The 24,640-nt window shown below is 43.9% G+C and overlaps 1 protein-coding gene across 1 annotated transcript in view; it reads right to left on the bottom strand.

Annotated features, from left to right (window-relative positions):
- Positions 1–5,698: 5,698 nt before the first annotated feature.
- camta1a (calmodulin binding transcription activator 1a) overlaps positions 5,699–24,640 on the bottom strand; it is a 272,264-nt gene continuing 253,322 nt past the window's right edge. Inside the window, exons 12-25 of the mRNA XM_041945876.1 lie at positions 15,305–15,391; positions 15,198–15,265; positions 14,835–15,031; positions 14,648–14,726; positions 14,136–14,484; positions 13,497–13,972; positions 11,708–11,886; positions 10,784–11,027; positions 9,825–9,896; positions 9,567–9,587; positions 9,229–9,428; positions 8,296–8,370; positions 7,858–7,911; positions 5,699–5,762 (exon numbers count right to left, since the gene is read on the bottom strand). Of these exons, the coding sequence (XP_041801810.1) occupies positions 5,699–5,762; positions 7,858–7,911; positions 8,296–8,370; positions 9,229–9,428; positions 9,567–9,587; positions 9,825–9,896; positions 10,784–11,027; positions 11,708–11,886; positions 13,497–13,972; positions 14,136–14,484; positions 14,648–14,726; positions 14,835–15,031; positions 15,198–15,265; positions 15,305–15,391 (2,165 nt within the window). The remainder of the gene's footprint in view (positions 5,763–7,857; positions 7,912–8,295; positions 8,371–9,228; positions 9,429–9,566; positions 9,588–9,824; positions 9,897–10,783; positions 11,028–11,707; positions 11,887–13,496; positions 13,973–14,135; positions 14,485–14,647; positions 14,727–14,834; positions 15,032–15,197; positions 15,266–15,304; positions 15,392–24,640) is intronic.

Raw genomic sequence — 24,640 nt, 5'->3', positions numbered from 1 at the left:
AACTGCCGTCAGGCATTGATGCCACACACAAGAGCCAGGGCTTGCACTAAAACACAAAACCCTATCTTGCACTCACTTAAGAACATGCGGACAAAATAAGGAACATCATGCTTGCATATACCGACCCGGTGGCATACTGTACGTGTGCACATGCGTGTCCAGATGCGTGTGCTCACGCCTACACACTCACACTCACATACATAAGCGCTGTCAGTATTTGTTCACAGAAAGAACAATGCTATAGGTATGATTGAGACATGTTGCTTGGGGACTTTAAGATGATTTATTGAGATAACTTTGATGTTGTGTGAAACCATGTATGTATGTATGTACACACCTGTTAAAAGTCCTTGGTTGTCTGATGTACAACCAAACGTCTTTTAAATGTGAAAGCCTTAGGATATGCAGCATTATATGTTGAATAGAAATAAAAACTACATTATAAACACTGTCTCTGCTGCTTGTCTTGATAAAATGTGTTGGTGAGAAACAGGAGCGAAAGCCTACACCTTTGTTGACAGGAAAACAGGAAACAGAAAGACGTAGCAAACGTTGTTCTCGAGTTTTCTTCATTTTTTCCTTTTTTTATTATTTTACAGCAGAAAGAATATAAAGCATTCAGAAAACATCTTCCATATTTTAAGGGCAATTCAAAACGTTTTGCATGGCTTCAGCAGCTGAAATCTCTTTTTTTTTTAACATATCCATCGAGTCAGTGACGCTTGTACATGCACAATTACAAAAATAAAACTTACAAACAAGAGAAGGGAAGAAAAAGGAGGAAAGCAAAACACATTAGGAGAACCAAGAGGAGATGAAACTTTTAAGGGTAGGGGATGGGAGCGGAGAAAATTTGGGTCACATAACAGGGAAAGACAGAGAGAAAGACAGCTATAGAGGAGAGGAAAATAGATCTAACACTAGTTCACATGCAAAGTGTCGAGGACCCGTAACTTTCTATCAAAGCAGGGCCTTTTTTTTTCTTCTCGGTTTGGAATTGATGAAAACGTGCAGTTCGGTAAAGGGTGCCATATAATTGCTGTCCATAAACTACTGAATGCTTGTCTTGCAATACTGGCATTTGCATAAGAGTAAGTCGACTACATGTGTCCAATCATTTTAAACTTCACTAGGTCTATAGGTCTCCACAAAATAGTTCTTTATTGCTCTGTGTCCACAAGTGGAATATGTTGTAAAACTGTTTCTGTTCTGTTGTCCTGATGTGCCTACCTTTCTCCAGTTTGGGTGCTTGGGAAAAAGAAGAGGAGGAAAGGCAGATTCCCAGGTCAATTCACAGAACGTCTTTGAAATTGATAATACTGTATACTAATGAAGATCGCCTATCAGCTAACCTGTCATCCCATTCATAAATGGCAGTAAAAACAAGATTTGCAGGTGAACTTTTCATATAACTACACTCTTAATCTTAAATACCCTCTACACTTTGTCACTTAGATAAATTAAAGGCCTAAAGAACCGGCCAGAATTATACTATGATTTGACAGACTTCTATGACAGAAAGTCAAATCATTTATCTTAATGAGCTATATATAACAGGACTTTATTCCAGGGCTCCACTGGTGTCTGAAATGTTCGACGTTACTGAGAGGAAATGACATTTTATTTCATATTCATTCATTTTAAAGACTTCAGTGTCGCAGCGGTGAACCTGTCTGTCCCAGATTCTTTACCAGAAAGCACTGCTGAAAGGTTTCCCCATTTCAATTTCAGCTTCTTCTGCTGTGAATCACGTGTCCTGCTCTGTTTCCTCCTCCCCATTTTGGCACCCTGAGTAAAATACAGAAGGGAGGTGAACCAGTCCCTCAGCCTGTAGAAGAGCAATGCTGCCTTCACCGCCCAGCGTGCAAATGAAACTGACACCTTGACATGTCTGCATGTGTGCTGTGCTGTGTCTTGTGCATGTGTTCGTGTGTACCGTGTGTCACTTGGTTAATACTTGCTATACATACTGTCACAATGGTCTCCAACCTTGTCCGTTTGTCCTATTTGAAGTTGGGATCACACTGATCAAATCTAAATGAATCAAAAAAACTAAAGAAAAAGTCTAAAAAGTTAGAGCTCGGTCTAAAAAAACAATCTTGTCGTCATGCTTCGCCATGAAAACGTCAGTAGCTACTGAGCACTGATCATTGGCTCATTTGTAGGTTTCCCGTCTGCCCTCCCATCACATGCCCTCTGTCTTTCTGAGTTCTGTGACACGTCAAACCAGCGTTCATCGTTTTACAGAACAGTAAGTCTTTTAACAAGTCTATCTGACTACCGATTCTAGGAAAATAAGCATGCTTTAGGTGCAGTTCTGTCACCCAGTTAACTATTTTACCCATGCAAGCATAATAAATCCTTCTCCTTTTTGCCACGACTTTGCACTGGCTATGCATTCTAACCACAGACTAGGGGATGAATGCAAGGCAACAAACCCCAGTAGTGGCATTTCTAAGTGATTTTAACAAGCTGTCCCATTAGAAAAACAGAAAAGAAGGCAGAAAAAGAAAAACAAAGCTTAGCATGTTGACAAGCTGGGGTGCTGTACTGATACTGGTGTGAACGGGGAATATCATATTGTGGCTTTGCTGAGTGTAGGGTGATGGTGATCACGTGTGTTCATGTAGAGGATACTGCACTGTCTGCGGATGACCATGTTCTCTCACACCGTCTCAACCTCGGGTACATTGTATGCATTCTGACACTGGATTTGTATGAACAGGATATGAATAGGCACTTTCTACATAAACACTCAGGAAAATAAAGTTCACATATCAGGCGTGTGGAAAACATCAAAACAACCCGTCAGTCGAGGAAACGAATCAGAGAATTACCTATTTAGCCTAATAATTATTCAACAAACATGACAACACTTCAATAAACAAAACTCAAGTTTTTCAGTGGCACTTGGCTGAATAATCAAATGTCATTACTTGGATACAGAATACATTTTCTGGTAGGATTATAGGAATTAGGCAGCAACCAACAGGCACCTCTAACCCAGCAGCTCCTGTGCATTCTCTCTCAGATTGTTCCTACAGCCCAATCAAACTGATACATATGTATATATTATCCAATGCACAAGACACATTTTATGCCTCATAATTAGGAATGGCACCAGTGCACTGTTTCACACATGAGTTACTACAGTCATTTTTGGCTCATTGACTCTACATCAAGGCAACTTTTAGTGCCGTCCTTCTGTATGGAATCATTTTAGCACCTTTAACAGTTGGAAAAGTTCATTTCTCATTTGTTTTCAGCTGCTTGACAAAGAAATCCAGCCAGGTACAGCATGCTACAGGTTATTCAGCAGGACGTGTTTTTCTTTGTTCTTTTTGACATGGAATACGAGGTCAATTTAGACCCAGGCAGCCTTGATCAAGGCGTTTCTTTAATTAAAACACACTGTATTAGAAACATGCTGTCACCAGTTTACTGCGGGGATCAGCCAAGAATTGATGAATCAATGCTTGCTGCAACATACTGCACGTTTACAGCAAAGAGGTGAATTAAATCCTTCTCCGCGACAGAGCAATTACATTGATTGCTTTACAGGGACACCGTGGGCAAGGCTGCCAACCTTTAAGATCAGACCTGATACCTCAGTAACATATCACATTCTGTTTGCAATGACGACAAAAATAAAACACAAACTGTACTCAGTGATGGTCAAATGCTTCAGTTATCTGTGAGAATGGTGGCGACATGACAGACTTAAATGCTTTCTGCTTAAATATGACTCCCCCCTGCAGAGTATGTACCTTATTGTTCTGGTGATCCTCGGCCAGTTGTGATCTTATGGTCTTCAGTGCTAGTGTGTATTTCACTGTATGATTATCTGTTCTGCAAAAATTAACTTAATTCTCTTCTTAAGCTATATAGCATTCACATACCTTGGCACCATTGGCAAAAAATTCTTGGTAGCCCAAAACAAAGAAATAAGAAAACAAAATGTAAACATAACCATACTTGTTTTAAGATAATTTTGCAGACTTCTCCTAACTCTAAATACAGTATTTTTTTTTACTTTTTCATATTGCAATAGTATCATGCTTTAGCAAAATGTTCTTCTCAAGAACAATCAAAATAAAATAAAATACTCTAATAGTGAAATAGTTTTAATTTTACAGAGCATAGCCACTACTGCTTTTGTTGTTTTTTTTTCCCTTTTGACTCTGTTCATACTTTTCATGCACATAGCTCATTTTTATCCCAGGTATTTACACTATTTACAAACAATACAACCATACTTCTTAGGCATTCAAACAAAACTATACAAATATTCTGTTTTTGTCTCGTACCTGTTTTTGACCCATTTTTAATGAATAAAATAATATATTTCTAAAATACAATCCCCTTTGGGTAAATGTTTTTTCCTACGTACTTTCAGCCTTCTTTATATACAGAAATCACTCAATTGTCAAAAATATGGATTTGTCAAACCCCTATTTTGGGACAAGCTTAGGGACCCCTCAAAGAATCTCTAAGACGTCAAGGCAATGTATGTGATCTTCCCCTCAAAAGCCCTCACAGGCTCTGAAGTTCATTTAAAAAGAACAGTAATAACCTGCATGACCATAACCATTACAACACAAAATAGGCAAGTTCTTTTCTCTTGTTAGGTTTCAGAGGAGCAATCGACCGAACGAAGCAAAATGAAACAAAAAATAAAAGGAAACAGGACAATACGGGGACAGCTTCAGTACCGAGATGATTGAACTTATGAGGGAGAAGATGGAAACAAAAAGAAAATCAGAGGATAGGCTGAAAGACGAGACCATAAGCACACAAGCAAAGACTTTTCTTGCCAAGAAGTCATGCATTTTTTCTTGGTAGGATTCAACAACATAGAGTCTGAAGATACAGATCACCAATACATTGGACAAGATGGAACAAATACATTGGACAGCATGGGACAAATTCAAGTAATTAAGTGACAATATATACGATAAAGCATGGGTTTTTTTTAAGAAATGGCAAAAAAGAGAAATATTTTATCCTCCATCTGCTTCTGCATGGTTAAACCCCGACTACATTCATTTGTAGCTCCACCCGTGTGGGCAGACTGGTGGGGTAGAGCACAGTGGGACAGGAGGAATTGTTGAGCTAAACTGAATATTGTATCATCTACAGCAGTGGACAGAAGTGGGCGTGTGGGCTACCAACATATTTGGTAAAAATAAAATCCTTCTTCAAATGAATTGATTGGTCACTTAAAAAATTATGAAACACAATTAGAGCCCAGAGTGTTTCTGCATGGTCTCCCTATCCTCTGAGATCTTCTGCAGCAGCCTTAAATCACGTCCCTTCAGGTCCTCACGTGTGACAGACCTCCTCAGGCTTGTCCTGCGTTCGCTTCCTTCACCGTCCAGAACCTCTTCATATCCAAAAAAGACAAAGCAATCCATGAAAAAGTGCAAAAAATGCCATGAAGCAAATGTTCTGCACCCCCCACCCCGTCCCTTTTAGTTTATAATCCCGTAGAAGTTGCCACTCTCCGACCAAAATCAAGTCAGTGGAAAGAATAGATATGTGAAAAAATGCTGTTGTACATGTAATAGTAGTTGAACCAGTAACACCGCAGTAGTAGTAATAATTGCAGTGCTTGCATTGATGTTTTTTTTTTTTCCATTTCTCTTGTAAAATGTCTCGGGTACAAACAAAAAAGAAAAGAGGAGTCAGGAGAGTGATGTCACATCGCGAGGGGGCTCTTCTGAGGGGTCTCATGTTCCCTGGCCCTTTTCAATTCTTTCACCCTGGAACACAGAGAGAGACAGGCGCCCATGAACGCAACATCCACGACTTGAGCTTCTAGCAGCAAGCTTATCAAGACACACACAGGCCTAACAGCATCACACTGCTCAGCCAGAGCTACGGGAACGATAGCAAGTCAGCCCAGATCACCAGGACGTACGGCCGGTCTGTGAAAGAAAACGTTGGTCAGGATTGAATTGAACTTGCACTTTGGAGTGAACAAAAGGACGTATGTATAGCACAATTACAGAATCGTTACCGTGTTCATCAATTACATTTGGAATTAAATGCACCTTTGTGACGAAATAAATGCAGGAAATCTTGCCATGAAATGTATTTCATTTTGAAGGGTTCCAAAACAATACGGTAATAATATTTAATGACTAAAATTACAATCATTCTAAGTTGATATTACTCATTTCAAAGTGACACTTGACACCCTGAAACACTTTTTGCTCAAAATGCAGCATGTGACTGGCGCCTCACACCACTACGTGACGACTCCTTTGATCATAACTGTCCTTCATCAGCATTTTTAAACTTATCTAACCAGCGATGAAAAGCATGAATCATTGCGCTGAATGTTTACAGTCAAGGTAGAGGTCGCTTCCGCATATAAAAGGCTGAAACGGCAAAGAACTCTTTCCAAGCACGCTGGTCAAGGCTGAGAAGAAATGCTCAGTTTGCAAAAGATCATTTCAAATCTTCACAAAGACATTGTCTGGCACTTCACAAAAGAGTACCATCACAAGCTGGTGGGTTCACTGAAGAGACATGTGTCTCAAGTGTATGAGCAAAAAGCGGTCAGCCTGCCAAGCACGGGGCACTCTTTACCTTAAAAATTGATTTTAATACATCAACCACCATCACGTTATGGATTTAGCTCTACTCTTATTCTTAGCAGAAGGTAACTACTGCAACATTTATGGACTGAAGAGAGGCAGACTTCGTAGATGCAAGGTTAGATGCTGTGTGTGTGCTGTATCCTCTCATGCTGAGCTGGAGTACTCCCTGGAGGCATGAATCCATTAAAGCTCTGCTTTTTAGTCCCAACGGGAGGAACCTATTGTTTGTTTTTTTTTTCGCTGTGACCTATATGCTATCACAGCTTCCTGACCTATATCACCATACAGCAGACAAGCTTGCCATAAGAGGCGGTTACATCAACAATCTCACCTGCTCTAAAAGCATGGTACCCTATTTTAGTATGCAGCAGAGACATGTAATATGAATGTCAACAGGAAGGAAGTTAAAGATTTGCAACAATAACCAAATGCTCAAACGTCTATATATATTATATATGATGTTCTGAGCTCTTCCCCATTCAGCTGTATCTCCTTATGCTGTATTTTTGTTTCTATTTGTTTAGTTTTGATGAACCAGTGGGCATAATACTTTCAACAGCCTGACACAGTTTTAGCAAATGGAAAATAGAGGGGTTACATCCCCCTCTCAGTCTGTCGAGTGGCTAGAAACAGGACACACAGCCAGTCAGACAGACAGACAACTACTTGAGAAACAGCAGGCCCATAGCATGCCTAAAGGTAGAAGAGCAAGGCCCATAGTTGTCACCACTTGACATGCAGCAGAATAAAACACGATCGAAAAAAGCTTCCCGTTTTCTCAAACTGGCTATCTGCATAACCACACAAGACTGAAAAAAACAAAACGAATAAAAACAAAACAATCATGAACATAAAGGAACTTCCGAGGAGAGAAAGACAGAGATAAAGAGAGTCAGAGAAGTGCCTGTTAAGTGTTGCAGTGATACTGTCATTCATAAGCAATTTGTTAGTTCGAGATAGGTTCTGCTCTAAATCTGAGCTTCTCAGTCCACCTGTGGCTCCAGTCGGCAGCCTTCATGCAAGCAGGCATCAAGCAACAGTGATGGAGAAGGAGGGAGGGTGGGTGGAGGGGTGGGAGAGAAAGAGCAAAAGAGAAAATGAGAGTGAGGGAAGGAGGGAGAGAATGCGAAGGCCGAGACCTCAGGAGGAGATAATTGTATTATTAAAGAGTGAGAGTGGGAGACAGAGAGGGAGATAAGAGGGAGAAAGAGGCATACAGAAAATATATATATATAGAGAGAGAGGCACGAACTGAGTTGCTGAGGCTGCACTCACCCGCTTGAACAGTCTATGGTCCATCAAGGGGCTTGGCATAAACAGCAAAACAATACCAGACAGCTATTAGCACACAGTAGGCACTGTGAAGGAGGGGGCGAGGACAGGTGGGGGCCAAATACAGTGAGGGGAGGGAGGGGTGGAGCTTAGGTGTTGGAGACATTTCTAACCACCCAATTTGTCCAACAAAAATAAATCAAACACACAACACCGAGTAGAAAGAATAGTCGAGAGATGTCGTGAAATCAGTGGTAGTTTCTACTGTGTCTTACTGATTAGCTCAATGGGATTTCATTCTTTTAGACCATGAACCAACCCTTGCAGTAAATGTGATTGTGAAGCTTTATCTAGCCTATGTAAAACGTGTGTGTGTATGTATAAGTGAGCATGTGCGTGAGTCAGTGTCGGGCTCTACCTGTGGCGGCAGCGACGTAGGAACCTCATGATCTTCCTGGCAGCCTGATCCTGCCTCTTTGTGAGCAGACTACCTCTATAAAACACCAGAGAGAGAGAGAGAGCAGCGGCTTATTGTTTGCAGAGCGACAGCAGAAAACTGGCACAGAGTTCTGTTCATGCGAATGGGAGTCAACTTTTATCAGGGCTCTGTTATAATATATTTATTTTGAAAGGTGCTTTGGTTCAGGGGTATTTTATGCATTTTGAGATGGGCCCTGTTTTACACTGTATCCTTTGAATGGACTGCATACAGGAAATGACATGTAACTGTGCACTAGTTCTGTCATGCGTGGCCTATTTACGTGCCAACTCACTGTCTTATCTTTGCTTGTAGTTTCTCATCCTTAAATTGGCTGCTGGGCGGTGGATTGGATCTGGTAAGATGGAGGGCTGTGGTTCAACCATACAGTGTATTCAGTGTAGGTTGTTACACTTAAATTGAGAGATATGTTTGTATTGCCTTATTGTTGTTGTGTTTGACTTCTTTTTCTGCGTTTTTTGGTATTAACTTTACATTTGCTTTCAGATGTCAAGGTGGAACTTTTTCCTTAATAAGGCTGTGATAATCCCACCGTCTTGGAGGCTGTCCTGGTCAACCCTCTATAGACGGTTGGTCATCAGTGGAGGGTGGTCGGCAGATCTCAGCTGGGCTCTTGGGCTACATGCACTGGCCCTGACATCCACCCTGCATCACTCTCGTTCGGTTTGCACCTTTGAAGCATGCACTGCTTTCATTGCTAATCTACACGCCTCATTGTTCACTCGAGTTCACTCTAGTTTGAATCAACTACTCTCGTGTGGAGCAGAACCTCTGTGTGGACTCCCGTCTTGCCACATTCCTGGAGCCAGTTTGTGACAGTTTATTTCAGTACTAAAAGTACAGAGTGTCTACCTCAGTTTGTGCTGCACCAGGGCAGCAGCAGCCCCGCGGTGGTGGGGCTTCAGCCTGCCAAACTCCTTGTAGCTGCGGTAGTATTGCTGAATGAGCACGGCAGCCCTCCTGCTCTGCTGGAACTTCTTCTGCTCGTGGTAGCTGCGGAATTTACTCTGGATAAGGATGGCGGCCTGCGTCATCTTCTTATAAAGTGCATACTGCCAACGAGAACAGAATAATGTGTCACACTTTACTGTGTGTGAATACTGCAGTAGCGCTATGGGTTCAGGCTGCGGTAGAAGAACACAGCCTGAAGTTTGGCAAGGAATTCAGCTGCTGGTAGTGAAAACATTTACCTTCAAGGCTATCCAAGTTAGCTTGCAAACAGAAAAAGGAAAAGATTGTGAATGATGCACTAACATACTCTAATATTCCTAAAAACTCAGCTGAGTTTAAAAAAAAATGTGAAAAGCTTCATTAAATATATTTGAGAGTATTTAGATTCATGTAGATATCTGCCCCCTACAAGATCATGATATACACTAATTGCACTGGAACATATAAACAAAAGCACTTATTCGATATGGGCACATCAGGAACACTTCAGTGCCTACCTGTTTGTATTTCTTGTAACAACGTTGAATAACAGCAGCAGCTACTTCCTGTTGCTCTCTGAGCGGCCGCCCCTGTTGGAGAGTAGAGTGGGATAGGTCAGAGGTCACACTAGAACCTGCATTTTGCCACAAAGGGTATTGGTGGCTCTGTCAAGTCTCCCTGAGGTCTCCCGGTGGCCGGCATGTGAAAGCCACCCTGCTGAGAGTCCACCCCAGGTGAACTGGCCCCCATGTGAGCAGTGGGGAGGCGGAGGTGAACTGTTGAGCGACAGAGAGCCAAAGGTCCACCTCAGTATCAGCTGGTAGACAGGCATAACAGACGACTGTAAACGACAGCGAACAGATGGTCATATGAAAACTCATTAAAAGGAGCTGGGGGGTGGGTAGCGAGTTGAGGAATGGGATCGGGCAGGGGGAAAGGACTGGTGTGTGGAGAGCTAGTTAAAAACAGGCAGTAGCAGGCTCCATACACCTATCTAAGAGAGAGATAGAGAGACAGAGAGGAGGAGAACATAAGCTTAATTGTGTCTAATTGGAGCAGGGATACAGGGGATAGTGCAGTCGTTCCTCTAAGCAAGGCCATGCTCTGCTCAAGGCACCTTCCCATGCTGAAACCACAGGGACATGTTTGGATAGATTTTTGTTTATGTTGTAATGTGTACACGAGCAGAGGAACAGAGAATGAAACAGAGATAGAGATAGAAGAATTTGAGTAATATTAAGCATAATTAGAAACAGTATATCCCCAGATGAAAGATATTAACGAACCGTATCACAATCCTGAACTGTACTGCAAAAATCAGAGCTCCATGGCTTGGAACCAAATCAAAGTGAACCCTTCAACATCTCTTCAAAAGTCCAAAACAAAACCATCTAATAATACCGGTCCTAACAGCACAGCCCTGTCACTGCGGGCTGCAGTACACACTGCGTATGGCGCCTGAGCGCCGGGCCTGTACCTTGTACTTGCGGAAGGCAGTTTGGACTAGGCGGGCGGCCTCATACAGCTCTCTCTGCTCTGGATCTGACAGAGTCAGCTGGGCCAGGTCTCGCTCCACCTTGCTGTTGGAGGCATTGATGAACTCACTCCAGTCAGCTGGGGATGGGAATGTAGACCTCTCCAGGGGCCCCTCTCTCAATGGAGACCCCCCAGGACTGAGGCTGGGGTTGGACGATGGGGTCAGGGGTTCATTATACAGAGATCTAAGGACAAAATATGACAGAAAATTTCAGTTTATATCAGACCCCCTCCTTTTAGCTACTACTGTGTGTTTGGTGTTGGACTGCAGCAGGTGGTGAATGTGCAAGCTGTACACCTGTCTAACTAACACTAACACTTATGATCAGTTACGTCATCTAACTTACACATACTGTTTAAATTAGATTTAAATTAGACATACTGGGTGGAGTCACAGCAAACTGAAAATATTTACCTTTTTACACTGTGGCAAATTCCCATCCCGCATAAAGCAATTTAACATCTGATAGTAGAAAGTGTTTATTATTAACTTAAAACTGTTATATGTATAAATGAAACTTCCAGGAATTAACACTGTCATAGCGAGTCACATCCAGACATCCAGAGCCAGTGTCCCTTCCATTGAATTAAACAGCTTCTCTTTGATTTACACTTTTGAATGATCCATTATGTTCAACACAAATACACTTCAATAGCACATATTGTACCAAACCCAGAAAGCTAGTTATTTTAAGAATGCAGTTTCACTCCAACTTTAAATTGGCAGTGCACAGTATGCGCTGCATGAATAAATGCATTCTCCAAACCCTTCTTTGTTAACGTCCACCTATCTTACTCCAACAAAGTAGTAACCTTTATGAACAATAGCGCTATCTGGTATTCCCTGCCCCACGGTGCTTCTCACCGTAGGTGTATGATGCTCGGCAGCTGTTCCACATCTCCCAGGTAGTTGGCCAGCCAGTTCATGGTGTTGCTGACCCCTGACGTGTCTAACGGCACAGAGTCTGCGGCGGTGAAGTTCTCCCGTTTGATTCTCTCTGGCGTCGCTTCAATGATGTGCTCTGCCAGAGTCATCATATTTACCTGTTTTGGTGGGACAAACAAAGATCACCGAGGAGACGACACACCTTGTTAATGTTCATCACTATATAGTTTAGTGACTGCCTATTTTGGTGTGCATGGTCTCAACATGCACGTTTAATTGTTTGGCTTGATGTCAAAAATGGTGGCTTGGCTTGATGCCAGTGAGGAGGACAATAATGATGGGTACTCCCTAAAAACTTGGTGTTTCATACATGGGCGGTGCCTTATGGGTATTGTGTTTCATCACTTTTGATTAAGATGGCAAAACTGGAACCTAAAAAGTTGTTTATTAACCTTAGCCTGAAGATTAAACATACAGTGGACCTAACTGTAACTTCAAACAGAGAGGATTTTTTTTTTTTTTTCATTTTACAAAGCTAGACTAAGATCTTTGCTCCTTGTACTGCAGCCACGGCTGTACGACTTCTGCCTGACTTTTGATTAATTCTCAAATTTACCATCATAATGTTATTGGAAAATATGTACAACTAAATAGTGCTAATATGTACTGGCATTTCAATTGACTAAATTATGTCCAAAATCAAAAATCTACTCAGACTGGGGGTCTGTATTATAATATCAATGTAGCATCTTGTAGTATCAGTGGCTGGGCATCCCATTTAGGTTGAAGTTTGCCTTCTGGGCTTTCTGCCAGAAAGCTGCTGCTCGTGTCGCCTGTGATACCAAAAGTCAGCATGGACTTATAAGGTTAACAGAAACCATGATGTTTCCTAAACCTTGCCAAGTAGTTTTAGTGCCTTAACCTGACCAAACTGTGACTGAAAAATGAAAATAATAATAGAAGGCTTTCTGGCAGAAAGCCCTGATGGCAAACTTTTCCACCAAATGGGTTTACATCGCAGACTTTCAATTTCAATGTACATAGATATCAGAGCAAATCTACAAATCATAGGAAACCCACATGCTACTCAGACGGGCACAGAGCTTGCTGAAGCATGCGCTGCTACATCCTGAAAGACCACGCCCATCGGGGTGAAATACCAAGTTTTTAGGGAGTCCCAATCATGATGAGAGTGAAACTGCTGGAGATTAGAATTCCTAATCCAGCTCTTCATCTGTTGGAGGAGTAGTTAGACTGAGATGGATGGCTGGAAGAATCCCTTGGCTATGGAAGTGGATCAATAAGGAGAGTTTATTATGCAGTGATGGTCATCGACAGAGTGCCAGGTTGGCCTGGTGTACACCGCCTACCCAGTGCAGAAGGCGGACATAAAAGAAGTGGCATGGTACTATCATATCCAATTTAAATCTCATCTTGCCACGCTCTCTTCACTGGTGACAGTGTAATGACTGATAAAATATATGTAATGTAAGTAAGTGTAAGTGTATATGTAAGGCTCTAATTTTCAAATTTTTTTAAGCATTTTTCACAAAAAATGCTTTTCCAAAAAGGGGTCGATCAGTTAAATGTGATTTTTATTCCCATTTATGAAGCTCTTTCATCCACTGCAAGAAGCATGTCATCGCTTTTCTATGATGCAGGCATTTAAATCAGCAAAATTATTTTGAACCTTTTATCTGTGGCTGTACTAGAGCCAAGTTTTGCACAATTAGCTGACAAAGTACATAGTTGTTTTTAATATTTTCACCTGCAGGTCGTCCATCTGCGTGAGACAGTCCTGGTTCTCCAGATCTTCCCGATAGGATAATAGTTCAGCATCAGCCATTTCTCTGTCTGCCATCACCAGCATGCCTAGCTGTTCCCGCTGACGTAACCGGTTGACCAGCTTCTCCTTCCCCAGGCTGCTGCTTCCACTGACCCCCAGCGCCTTCCTCCCCAAGCTGCTGCTGGAGAAACTCTCTCTGGAGGTCCATCTGGTTGTCCCTGTGCTGCCTCCTGTAGACAGGCCTTTGTCTGAGCTCAGGCCCTCTGAGGACAGGCTCTTGGGGCTAGAGGACAGCTTGTGGAGCTGTTGCTGCTCCAGGCTCAGAGGAACAGACATGGCCTTGTCAGGCCGAGTCTGAAACAGTTCTGGGTTGGGTTTATGTTTTTTAGCTAGTGGGAGGTCTCTTTGGCCCTCACTGCTGTAGTAGTTTGAGGGTTCGGATCTGGGCCTTCTTAAGTCTGCAAAAACAAAACATGTAACAATTAGCTGCATAATACACCAACAAAGACTTTGTCAGAAACAGATAATAGGGAGTCAGAGGCTTCTGAGAGGCCATCCGCTGAACTACTTTTCCTCCAAGTGTACAGTAAGAGACAGAGGCCAAAAGCAAACTGTACTGGCCTGGATTGAGGTTTGTGGTGCTGGATGTGGTTGTCGTGGTGGCAGGACCCCCTTTCTTGCCGCTGGGTGCTACTACACTGTTGTTTGCCCAGCTGACCATCCAGCTTTCTGTGGTGGGGGTATCAGGGGCTGGGGAGAAAGACATGCGAGTTGTGGGTGGTAGAGGGGCTGGTGGTTGCTGTTCTTCCCTTTGTAGCTGCTCCAGACATTCAGCCAATTTGGTATGGCCGCGAGATCGGGCAATCGAGAGGGGTAAGCGTCCCAGAGAATCTGGGATAGCTAGGGCACGTCTGTCCCATTTATACAGAACCACTGCTGCCTCCAGGTGACCCAGTGCACATGCCCACATCTGGACAGAAAACAGACAGCAGCAAAGAGAAACAGAGTTAGTAGGTTTCATCACGCTGTTAAAAAAAATCAGTCTACACCAACTACAGGTTTCTCTCAAAACAAATCACACAAACTAGGATTTTCTTCAGTTGCTCACAAAATGTTAACTTCAGCTCTCTTACCAGAGGTGTGCAGGAGAAGTGATCTACATTGAGAGGGTCCACTTCTAACTCCAAATCAATACTATCAGCATGCTTGGTGCTGGATGGAAAGGAGAAAGCAATTAGCATCTCGCTGCTATTTAGTCTGCTGCACACCAATTACAAACCAAAGAGCCATTCTACAGTATGTCGAGTATTTTGTGCTCACCGCCACTTGATGAGTGTCTGGATGAGGGTGGCGTAGCCTTGGCCTGCAGCCAGGTGAAGGAGCGTCATGCCTCTGAAGGTCTTGGAGTGGATTAAATGTTTGGACTTGGCCCAGCAAGCTCTGCTCATCATCTTCTCACAGACCACCACGACACGGCTCTCAAAGGAGCTGCTGGCCTGCATCTGGCCAGATACACACTCACATACACAAAGGAGGAAATCATTATTGGCTGTTGTGTATTAACAGTATAAAACCACTCAATTCTGTTCCATGTATGTGCTTGTTATACTGCACTTTGTGCTTGCTGTGTGCTGTCACATGTACAATGACTGTCTTTAAGAGTATCGTGATGTGGCTTCTTACCTGTGACTGGCTGTTGTTGCCCCCTCCTCCACCTCCTCCGCCTCCTCCCCCACCTCCTCCTCCTCCTCCTCCCCCTGTTCCTCCCCCAGCTCCGCCACTCCCTGCACTGCTCGACTGCTGGTGGCTGGCCATCTCCGCCATCCTCCTCTCCATCTGCTCCAAGCGCTCCAGGATAGACATTCTGAACTGGTTATCTAGGCAAACAGTGGGACACAGAACAACACGTCAGCACACAAGTAGCATCCAGTGTGCAAAAAAATGGCTGTCTTTGCTATAACCGGCGCAAACAACCCCGTGTCCTGACAAGACAAATGATCACACAGTATGCACCACAAGCTGCACCAAATATGTTGCTCAGTGCAGCATTAAGACTGTCGCAGTGACTTGGGGCTTAACATCATGAGACACACAATCAACCATTTAAGAAGAAATGCACAAGTATGTTTCTGAGATACTGCAAAACTGATGGCAAGTTAATAGTCTACTGTCAGCCGTACCACAAAAACCCTTATAATTATTATTAATCTCCCCATAATGTGAACGAAAACAACAGCATCAATCATTGACTTCATCAAAACAATTGGCTTTACCAAAATAACCTTTAAAGCCCATCAATCATCTGCTAATGGCTGCCATCGCTAAACTCCTGCCACCATCTCTCCTGCACCACCGAAGCACAGCCCAAGCAGACTTATACAGGGTGAAGGATTGGCCAATGAGTGGGGGCATGTTAAATGTGTCCACCCTTTCACAAAGGGCTGAAGACCCTCTCCAGCTGATTAAGTGCACCCTATTAGAACCAAGGAGTTCCAGACCACCCCAGTTCCATGAGCCTGTATGGTTAGAGGACTAAGAAGCTGACAGTGCTGAATCAATCACAACTTGCACCTATCCAGAGACCTTGAAAACCACGCCTTTCCATACATCAAGATGGATGGAGGTGTATGAGACTTGTTTACGCGCTGCTTAGGAGGCAACCACTGCTTTCTACCCTGTGTCAGTCGGTGTAGTTTTAGGGGTAGTCTCTGCTCATGTTTTCAGCCTCGCAACAAGAAAAGCTATTTTCCTGTCACACATATAGAACACGCTGTATAATTCAGCACCTAAGTGAGGAGAGGGCAGAGCAAGTGATTTCTAAAGACCTGTAAATGTTTGTTAATTAGTGAAACAGACACAACAAATAAACAGGGTGCAGCTGGAAAATGAAGCAGACTGTAACGCTGACTGGATTTTGAGTAACTAATATTAAAACGTGCACACACTTACAAATACTGCAATTTCAACCTGTTGCCATCAGTTTATGTAAGATTATAACACACAAGGCTCACTGAGACATTTAGCCGCCCCCCCCCATCCCCTCCCACAATCACTCACCTACACACAAACAAACAACAAACACTTGTCAGTGTGAATGCATGCGCACACACACACACACACACACACACACACACACAAAGTATGCTGTGTACAGACAGTGGAATGGGATGGGCACAGAGAGCCCACTGCAGCAGGGAGCATAGAAGACTGCATTAGCATTCCCCATTTAGCCACTATGAGGCCGTTTCTGTGGCAACCTGCTGCCGAGCGGTAACTAGGCGACAGGAACATGGCTGTGTGTGTATGGTCTGCCTGTGTGCTATTGGCTTATTGATGAAGGGGAGGAGAAGGACTCAGTACTCCAGCAAAAAAAAAAAAAAATGGAGAGAAAAAGGCAAACAATGACAAAATAGAGTCCATAAATCTTCTTTCCTGTGCCTTTGTGTACTTGGCCTACTCTCCTCTCTCAGTGTTGACACTGTTGGGAGGGACCTAATGACTCTAAGTGGGGAGCCTTCAAAGCACGACCTGGTGACATTTGCGCTTTACAGTATCTTGGCAGTCATGGCTCAGGGCTCCGTGGAGAGCTAATGTCACAGTCGGACTTCCTATAAGCCACTGTAAAAGAGGTCAAGTAACAGCTATCATTGGACAGAAAAACATAATGTCACCGGCCGGTAAATTACTGCTCTCGGTGACAACATGCTGCACTATGAATAATGGACTTGGAGGACAACACTGAGGTCTCTGCTTCGATCCCAGAGCTTGCTATAGACTGCCTACATGGGCCTGCTGTCAGATCAGCAGATCACTCTCGCATCCAGCAGGCATGTTGGTCATGCTTCCTTCTATGTGGGATCCTTCTTTACCTATCACCACTGTGACTTGCGGAAACGGGTGAGGTGAAGAGTTGAGAGCCTGTTCAAGAGTGAGCACTCGTGTCAGGAGGGGAGTCAGAGGGTTGAGATAGGTCACAGCACTACAACCTGCCTTGGTACAAGGCGATGCTCTCCCTCTCCCTCTGGCTGACAATGGGGGGGAGAGACGTAGACAGAGAGATGGAGAGGGGGGGGGGGGTAGTTAGCGGTAGGCTGACATGTCTTTGTTCAGACCCAGTGCTGCAGTGTGCTGCAGTGCAGATGATGTCATCTCCACCTGCTGCCTGCTGCTCCAAATGCGATGCACGTCCACTGCAGAGGGAGGATGGGGGTAGAGAGTGGGAGGGGAGAGGGAGGAGAAATGGAAGGTGAGCAGCCAAACAGAACTGTAACAACACGGTGACGCCGTTAACGCCCTCCCACTCTCCGGTTTACTCCCTTGTGACGGTGTGTGGCAGCAGACGTGGTCACTCTCACACATTTAGGGCAGACTGTGACATGCTATCTTAAAAAGCAGGTGGGCACAAAAATGAGGCAGAGTGCCACTCATTATATTAAGAGCTCATGAATGAAAGTTGATTTTTTGTCAATTCAACTGTAAACTCACAGCTGTCTTCAGACAAATATCTCTTCCAAAGACAGGCTACATTTCTGCAGATGGGTCCAGCTCCCTTGCTCGTGGAGATGTATTACACACACATTATTATCTTCCTTTTGCTCTTAGTGACTTATTCCCCTGCAGAACTTCGACCCTTGCTAACTTTCCCCATCCAATTTAGATATAAAAAACACAAAAAGAGAGAGAATTCACATTCAATTCACAGTCGTGAACAAAAACCACGCTGATTTTCATACTCCATCAATTCTCTCGCACTTCTATCCACCTGAACTCATCTCTGTTGTGGGTAATACTGTGGAGTGTTAAGTGCTATCTATTGAGAGTTGTTTTAATGAGAACAGCTAAGAGAGTTAAGAGTGAGTTTCGGCACAGTCTGTTACATAACAATTGGAGTGCGCTTTTGGAAATTACAGTGACTGTGTTGCTAAATGATGACCTGACTTGTCTCTCCTTAAAAGTGAGAGGAAAACCTCTCACCTCTGGGACAGAAGCCTGGAGAGGATGGGAAAATACCCCGCTCTGGGGCTTTTAAATGAGTGACACTTGCCTTGGCTGAAAAGGGAGCACTACACATCAAGAATGTGAAAAAACACCCATGTAATACTCTGTGACAAGAGGTCTTGAACTTTTAGTACCAATAAGCCAAATGAGTAATTTTGTCTCCAGCCTTGGGACCAACGCTCATTAGAATAAATTACTGGTGTTGTCATCGTGGGACCCACCAGACACTGGCCCATGACCTGGTCCCGTCATGCAGATTAAGAAGCTGGGCTCCACGGCGAAAGTCACACGTCTAGAGTGGGAAGTCAGTACTGTTCCTTAGCGTGTGATGACTGCTACGTGTCACTGTGTGCTGTTGCTTCTTAAAAGCTTCTCTCAGAGGACACGAGTGTCCTTTGAGAGAAGCTAATAAGAAGAGACCTGTAATTTGTGCACTGGCTTTAAAGCAACACAGCATCACAGCCCTGCCCCGTGTGATCTGTCCCATCTCTGGGACATGGCAGCAGCTCCTCGTGAGACAGGTTGATATACAGATGGATAAGGAAAGGAAGGACGGGGCTGTTTATTGACACTCAGTGGAGCACAGTGGGAGTGAGAACAGGCTGAAGGGAGGAAGGAGACAGCAGGAGAGATTACAGGTAAAGAAAGGACAAGGGTGAAGTGAGATGAGAAGGCAGCAGTCGGGTTATTAATATAGCGAACTTCTGATAGAGTGTAGGAGGACATCTTTAATCCTCACTTCTGAACCTCTGGTTGTGTTCATGCCAATCAAGTTTAGTGCTGGACCTCATTATCTCTCTGCAGTCAGTCAACTTCTCACATGTAACCCAGCAGAAAGACCGGAGGGCAGCCTCCCTCTGGGTCCCTGTGTGAGCTGACTGACAGGGGCTGGTATTTGTGACTGTGCAGGGGAAGGGGCCAGGCCATCTGGCAGCAGCCCTCGCAGCTGGAACACACGCTGTCCGCTGATTAAAGGCAGACTTTACTTTGACATAGCATAATGAGTGGTTGTGGTTTAGTTCTGCCTATTATTTTTTCTTCCGTTTTATTCTTGTTAACAAAGCGATAACAGGATTTAAAAATGCACAAAGGATAATGAATAAGATGTAATAGAGAGATCTTTTTTTCGTACAATCTGTTAGCATGGCATCAAATCTATTTAAGGATGCCATCTATCCATCCATCTGCTGCATGACTTATCCTGTTCAGGGTCATGGGGGGGACGGGGTGGGAGGCAGGGTACACTCTCGACAGGTTGTCAATCCATCATGAGGCAAACACTCACAAACAAACAAATGAATTCACATTCACACCTATGCAAATCTAATCTGTATGTTTTTGGACTGTTGTAGGAAAATGGATTACCTGGAGGAAACCCCTCAGACTCGGGGGGGCATTCAGACTCCACACAGAAACAAAGCAAGATAAAATGATCACTACAGATTCACACAGACTTAGTTTTCCTTTTCAGTACTGTAAGACACGTTTACTGTCTTCTCTCTGTCAGGTGATGGACCATGTTTTATACTCCATCCAAAAATCACCCTGTCAGCAAATGTTCTTATAGCTTTACTGGTCTCGCGTGCAACAAACTGCAACCTGTACACAACAGCAGAAATCCCTCACACACAAAGCAATCAGCTTTGATGTCGACATTTCGACTTCAAGACTAGAAACACAAGTTAAGCCAGCCAGATGCCTGCACCGCTGGAATACTTCTCTTGAGGTATATCAACAAATTGCAAGCAACATGTGGAAAATGCAATATTAGAGCCATCAGATGGTTCTGTTTCAGCACTGCTGCCACAAAGAACCGTATACAGAAGTTTAACAACTGCAAACAAAGGTCACAATGCTTGAATGATGTTTTTCTGTTTTGCCACAAAGGTGAAGCAGCTCTTAACCTACTGGCATATGTCCAGCTATATAGGTCAATATGAGTCCAGTCTGAATGCTGAATATTGTGTCACATTGAAGGTAAAATGCCAAGAGTGCACACCTTGGGGATTTACTGTCATCCGCTATCACACTAATAGAGAGGTACAGTATTGGCTTTTTGTCTTGGAGAACAGGGTAGTTTGATTCTGTATAGATGTTCAATTGATACGGTAACAAGTACATATCATTAGCTTTATATTTGCATAAACAACTATATACTGCCTGACACATCAGCCGCAGACGGGACTGCAAATGAGAAATGAGCGAAGAAATAATTTCAAAGATGAATCAATCTGATATAAAACACAGAGGCCCAAGGGACAAGATGTCTCCACAGCTTTCCATTAATAGTAAGACAACACAGCTAGGCTAAATGCATTCACAGGATTCTCTGCCAGATTTGTCTCTTAATCTTTTGCAATATTAAGTCACATTTCAGGCTTTTGTCACATACTGGATTTCTGTCTGTGGCATAATGTACAGTAGCAACAATCATGATTTACAAGCTCAGACAGACAGGAGAGTGAGCAGAGATAGAGACTTGAGACTCAGGGCCACTTGATCTTGAGTGTGATATAATGCATGCTTGGTTTGAGACTATTTATATTAGCCTCTCTATTTCAATCTGGCCTTATGGCAACTCAGATGGGTACAGCTGCACAGCATGAACAGGCATTAGCAGACAGGCCAACAAAAGGAAAACTACACTTACAACACAACATAAAGCACTTTCCCTGGATTGTAGTTATTAATACACAGTACAATCAAGTAGGAATACAGAAAAATGCATTATGCCATTGTGGTTTATAAGCAGACTGGAGCCTGTTAGTGCAGATGTGGACGGTATAATGCACATTTCACATTACAGCGTAGATATATTGATGCATAACATAATGTAACCTAATGCAAACCAACACTTTAGCTTTAAAATCTACCAAAGGATTTACTTGACACCTCTTTGACAGTCCCACCACAAATGACATGTGCTACTGTAGGCTTCACTGAGGCAGAATTTATTGCATGACTGTTTTATTGGATTGCATTACACAGACAAGGTTTTACTCTTCTTCTGTCTACCCACCATGTATTGGACTTAAAACGGTTTGCAACATCCTGAACTAAAATGCTTAATCAAAAAGTGCCACTACTGTAAAAAAAAAAGTGTGACAGAAGTCAACAACACTAAGGCCATCTTAAATGAGGCGATGAGCTTGATCTGAGGTGCATTAACAGGCAGAAATGATGAGCTCCATCCAAATGACTGTTTCTCTTCACAGGTACCTATCGCTTTAAAACCTCTTGTGTGGGGTGATCCATCACCTTTGGATGTAAGCATTCCCACGTCACTGCTGCTGTTACTAGTACTACTACTATTGCTATTGCTCTTGATATTACTACTACTGGTACAACTACAGAAACACAGTGGCCTCTAAAATTGCATTAACTAATAACAGTGCTGTTATTTTTGTTAGTAACAGCAGCACTCTATCTGCTACAATGATGTAACTGCTTGTATTACTAACAGCATTCCCACAACTAATATTACATACCAATAGCCTTTAATGTCCCAGGACGTTACAAATAGTTGACATATTGGTCATATAATACACATATACAGTACATCCATGCCCCTATATGTATCCAAATATGGACTGCTATTGCTAAGGGAGCAAAAGCATTGCTAAAGTGATATTATCAATATTAATATTTCTACTCCTGCTTCTGCAACACAAGCACTACAAGCGCTACTAACACTACTACCACTAGTACAAAAAACACGTGTTTTTTTCCGCAGTTAAACCCAGATACAAACTGTTCCTACTGCTGACAACTATGCTAAGAAAGCACTCTGCATTAAAGTGGCCACAAACGAGCGTTTCTTGGCATTATTACACTGAATGCACGCAAGCATTCAAACTATGCAGAGCAACTTTTACAAAGCATATTCTACAAGACATTGCGACTTTGCTCTGTTGTATCGTTAACAGGTCTTTGAAGGCGCTCAAATAAGGGAAGTGCATCTCGATCTGTGCCTTCAATAAACTCAGAACTTCACAAGCGAGCAACAGGTAGATAAATGTATATCTGGATTTCTCTCACGTTAAATTGTAGAAAAAGTGCTCAACCCAAAGCTAAGTTGGAAGACGAAGTCGAGTTGGAAGGTGAAGTCGCTGTTCACAGATCTGTGGTGCTGAAACGCTGAGCGGCAGCCCTGACCATGAACCACCGTGGCAACGCGTGGATTTTATTTTCGCACCATTTAAATTGTCCAGCTCGGTCCACGCTGTCGGTAAGGTCAGCCCTGAACGCAACCTGAACTATGAAACAACAGCGACCACCGACGACATGCTGGACCCGAAAACCCGAGCAGCACCGGGATGCGACAAGCCTCCAATGCGCTACAGCAACTACCAGACTTTGAACAACACGTGAAACAACACCTGCAGCTGGATATCTAACAGCCAACGGTTCAGCACGCCAAGACGGACTAAAACTACCAAGAAGGAGTCATGGATCTTTGAAATGTGGAAGCCAGCTTTTGCCAAAAGTACCAAGCCTTGGAAAAAAAGTTAACTTCCTTTGCTGTTCAAAACGCCAGGAAAACAATGTTTCTGTCCCTGAAGGCGTCTCGAGGTGTCTTTAATGTGTCCAAGCACTAGTCGTGAGTCAGGAGTTGGCTACTATCAACGTCAACTCTCCGGCGCTCTGCAATGAGGCAGAGTCACATGAAACAGTTGGAGGAAGCATGTGGTCCAAACAGGCGATTTCTGTCAAAGTCCGCCACAGCACAGACACAGCGGGACCACAGCAAGACACGGCAAGTCAGCATGCGGGGTGTACGAGGAAAACGTGTCAGCCCAACTTCTTCTGGCACGCACGAGAAACGCACAGGACATACAAGAAACACAACACAAACACAAGCACAGCACCACAGCCATAGGTTGAACTTAACACTTCTAACCTTCTATCTTATTTTCCATCGGTAGAGTCGACCTCAAAGCCCCCCCCCAACAAAAAGAAAATCCTGCCTCTTTTGTCTTTCAGGAAATGCAGGTTTCACTCAGTGGCATCCTGACCCAAAGAAGTCCAACCAAAGCTGCATCTCACTCAAACTGCAGTTTTGCCCCCACAGTCTGACGGTCAGGCTACTGCGAGGTGTTACGCGCAGAAACAACAAAAATATAAATCCTCGGTGTGGACTGAATCTCAATCTCAACAGAGCACTCGTCAACAATAGAACAAAGTGAGGGAAGAGAGCGACGTGAGGAGAGAGAGAGGGAGAGAGAGAGAGAGAGAGAGGAAGACCACTCGCTACTCTTCTTCCTCTATTAGCCCCCTCCTCCTCCTCGTCTCCACTTGTTTCACCTCACACACATGCACACTTTCCTTGTGTTTTCTAGTAGTCGCTGCTCTCCCAGCCTGCAGTAAAATGACAAAATACCGCTGCCGGGAGACGTTGTGCGCACGTGCCGCCGGTAAACAGACGCCCTAATTCCCCGTTTTGCCGCGTGCTCCTCGAGCCGTGGTCCTGCTCCTCAAAGCTCGCCCGTCTCTTGTGATTAGCTGTTATTTGGCCTGTTATAATAACAATAAGCGCTGTTGGTCTAATAGATGTGCTCTGCTCGACGCCTATGCGCGTTAATTCGGTTCTCTGTGCGCCTGCACGGAGTCTTTCCCACTCTGGAGAAAGTCGGTTCAGCGGAAAGACGACTGGATTCGTCTTCTCGCAGCCCGGCAGCCGTCTCTACTAAATCTTGCTCTGTTTGCGGTAGTTTACCATGTTTACCCAAACACGCCCACTCCTCCGCTCCTGCATTGTGTGTACACGGTCTGCCGTTTGTCACGCCGGTGTAGTTGGGCTCAGAGTCAGTACTGTCAATGCGCTCCCTTCAACACCAACAGCCAGCATGCAGCTATGCGGGGCTGTAATTTGCCAGCCCCCGGCGAACCTCTCCCGGCTCGGGTCGTGGGATCTGAGCTCGGGGTTTTTATTGGGGCGGGCGATGAGTGGCTCTGCGGCTCCGACAGCTTTTTCTGTCCTGCCCATGGCTCCGTACCTGCAGTGCTGCAGAGAAAAGCGCCCCTTCCCCCACTCTGCATTATGACAAATCAAGGCAGGCAGGCAGCTGTGCCATTAGCACATCATAGCACAGCGAGTCTTCCGTGGGAGAACGAACTCGCAAAAGCCG

This window comes from Chelmon rostratus, chromosome 10 (assembly GCF_017976325.1).
Source record: "Chelmon rostratus isolate fCheRos1 chromosome 10, fCheRos1.pri, whole genome shotgun sequence".
NCBI lineage: Eukaryota > Metazoa > Chordata > Actinopteri > Chaetodontiformes > Chaetodontidae > Chelmon > Chelmon rostratus.
The sequence above is the reverse complement of the archived record's forward strand: the minus strand, read 5'-3'. Positions and strand labels throughout refer to the sequence as shown.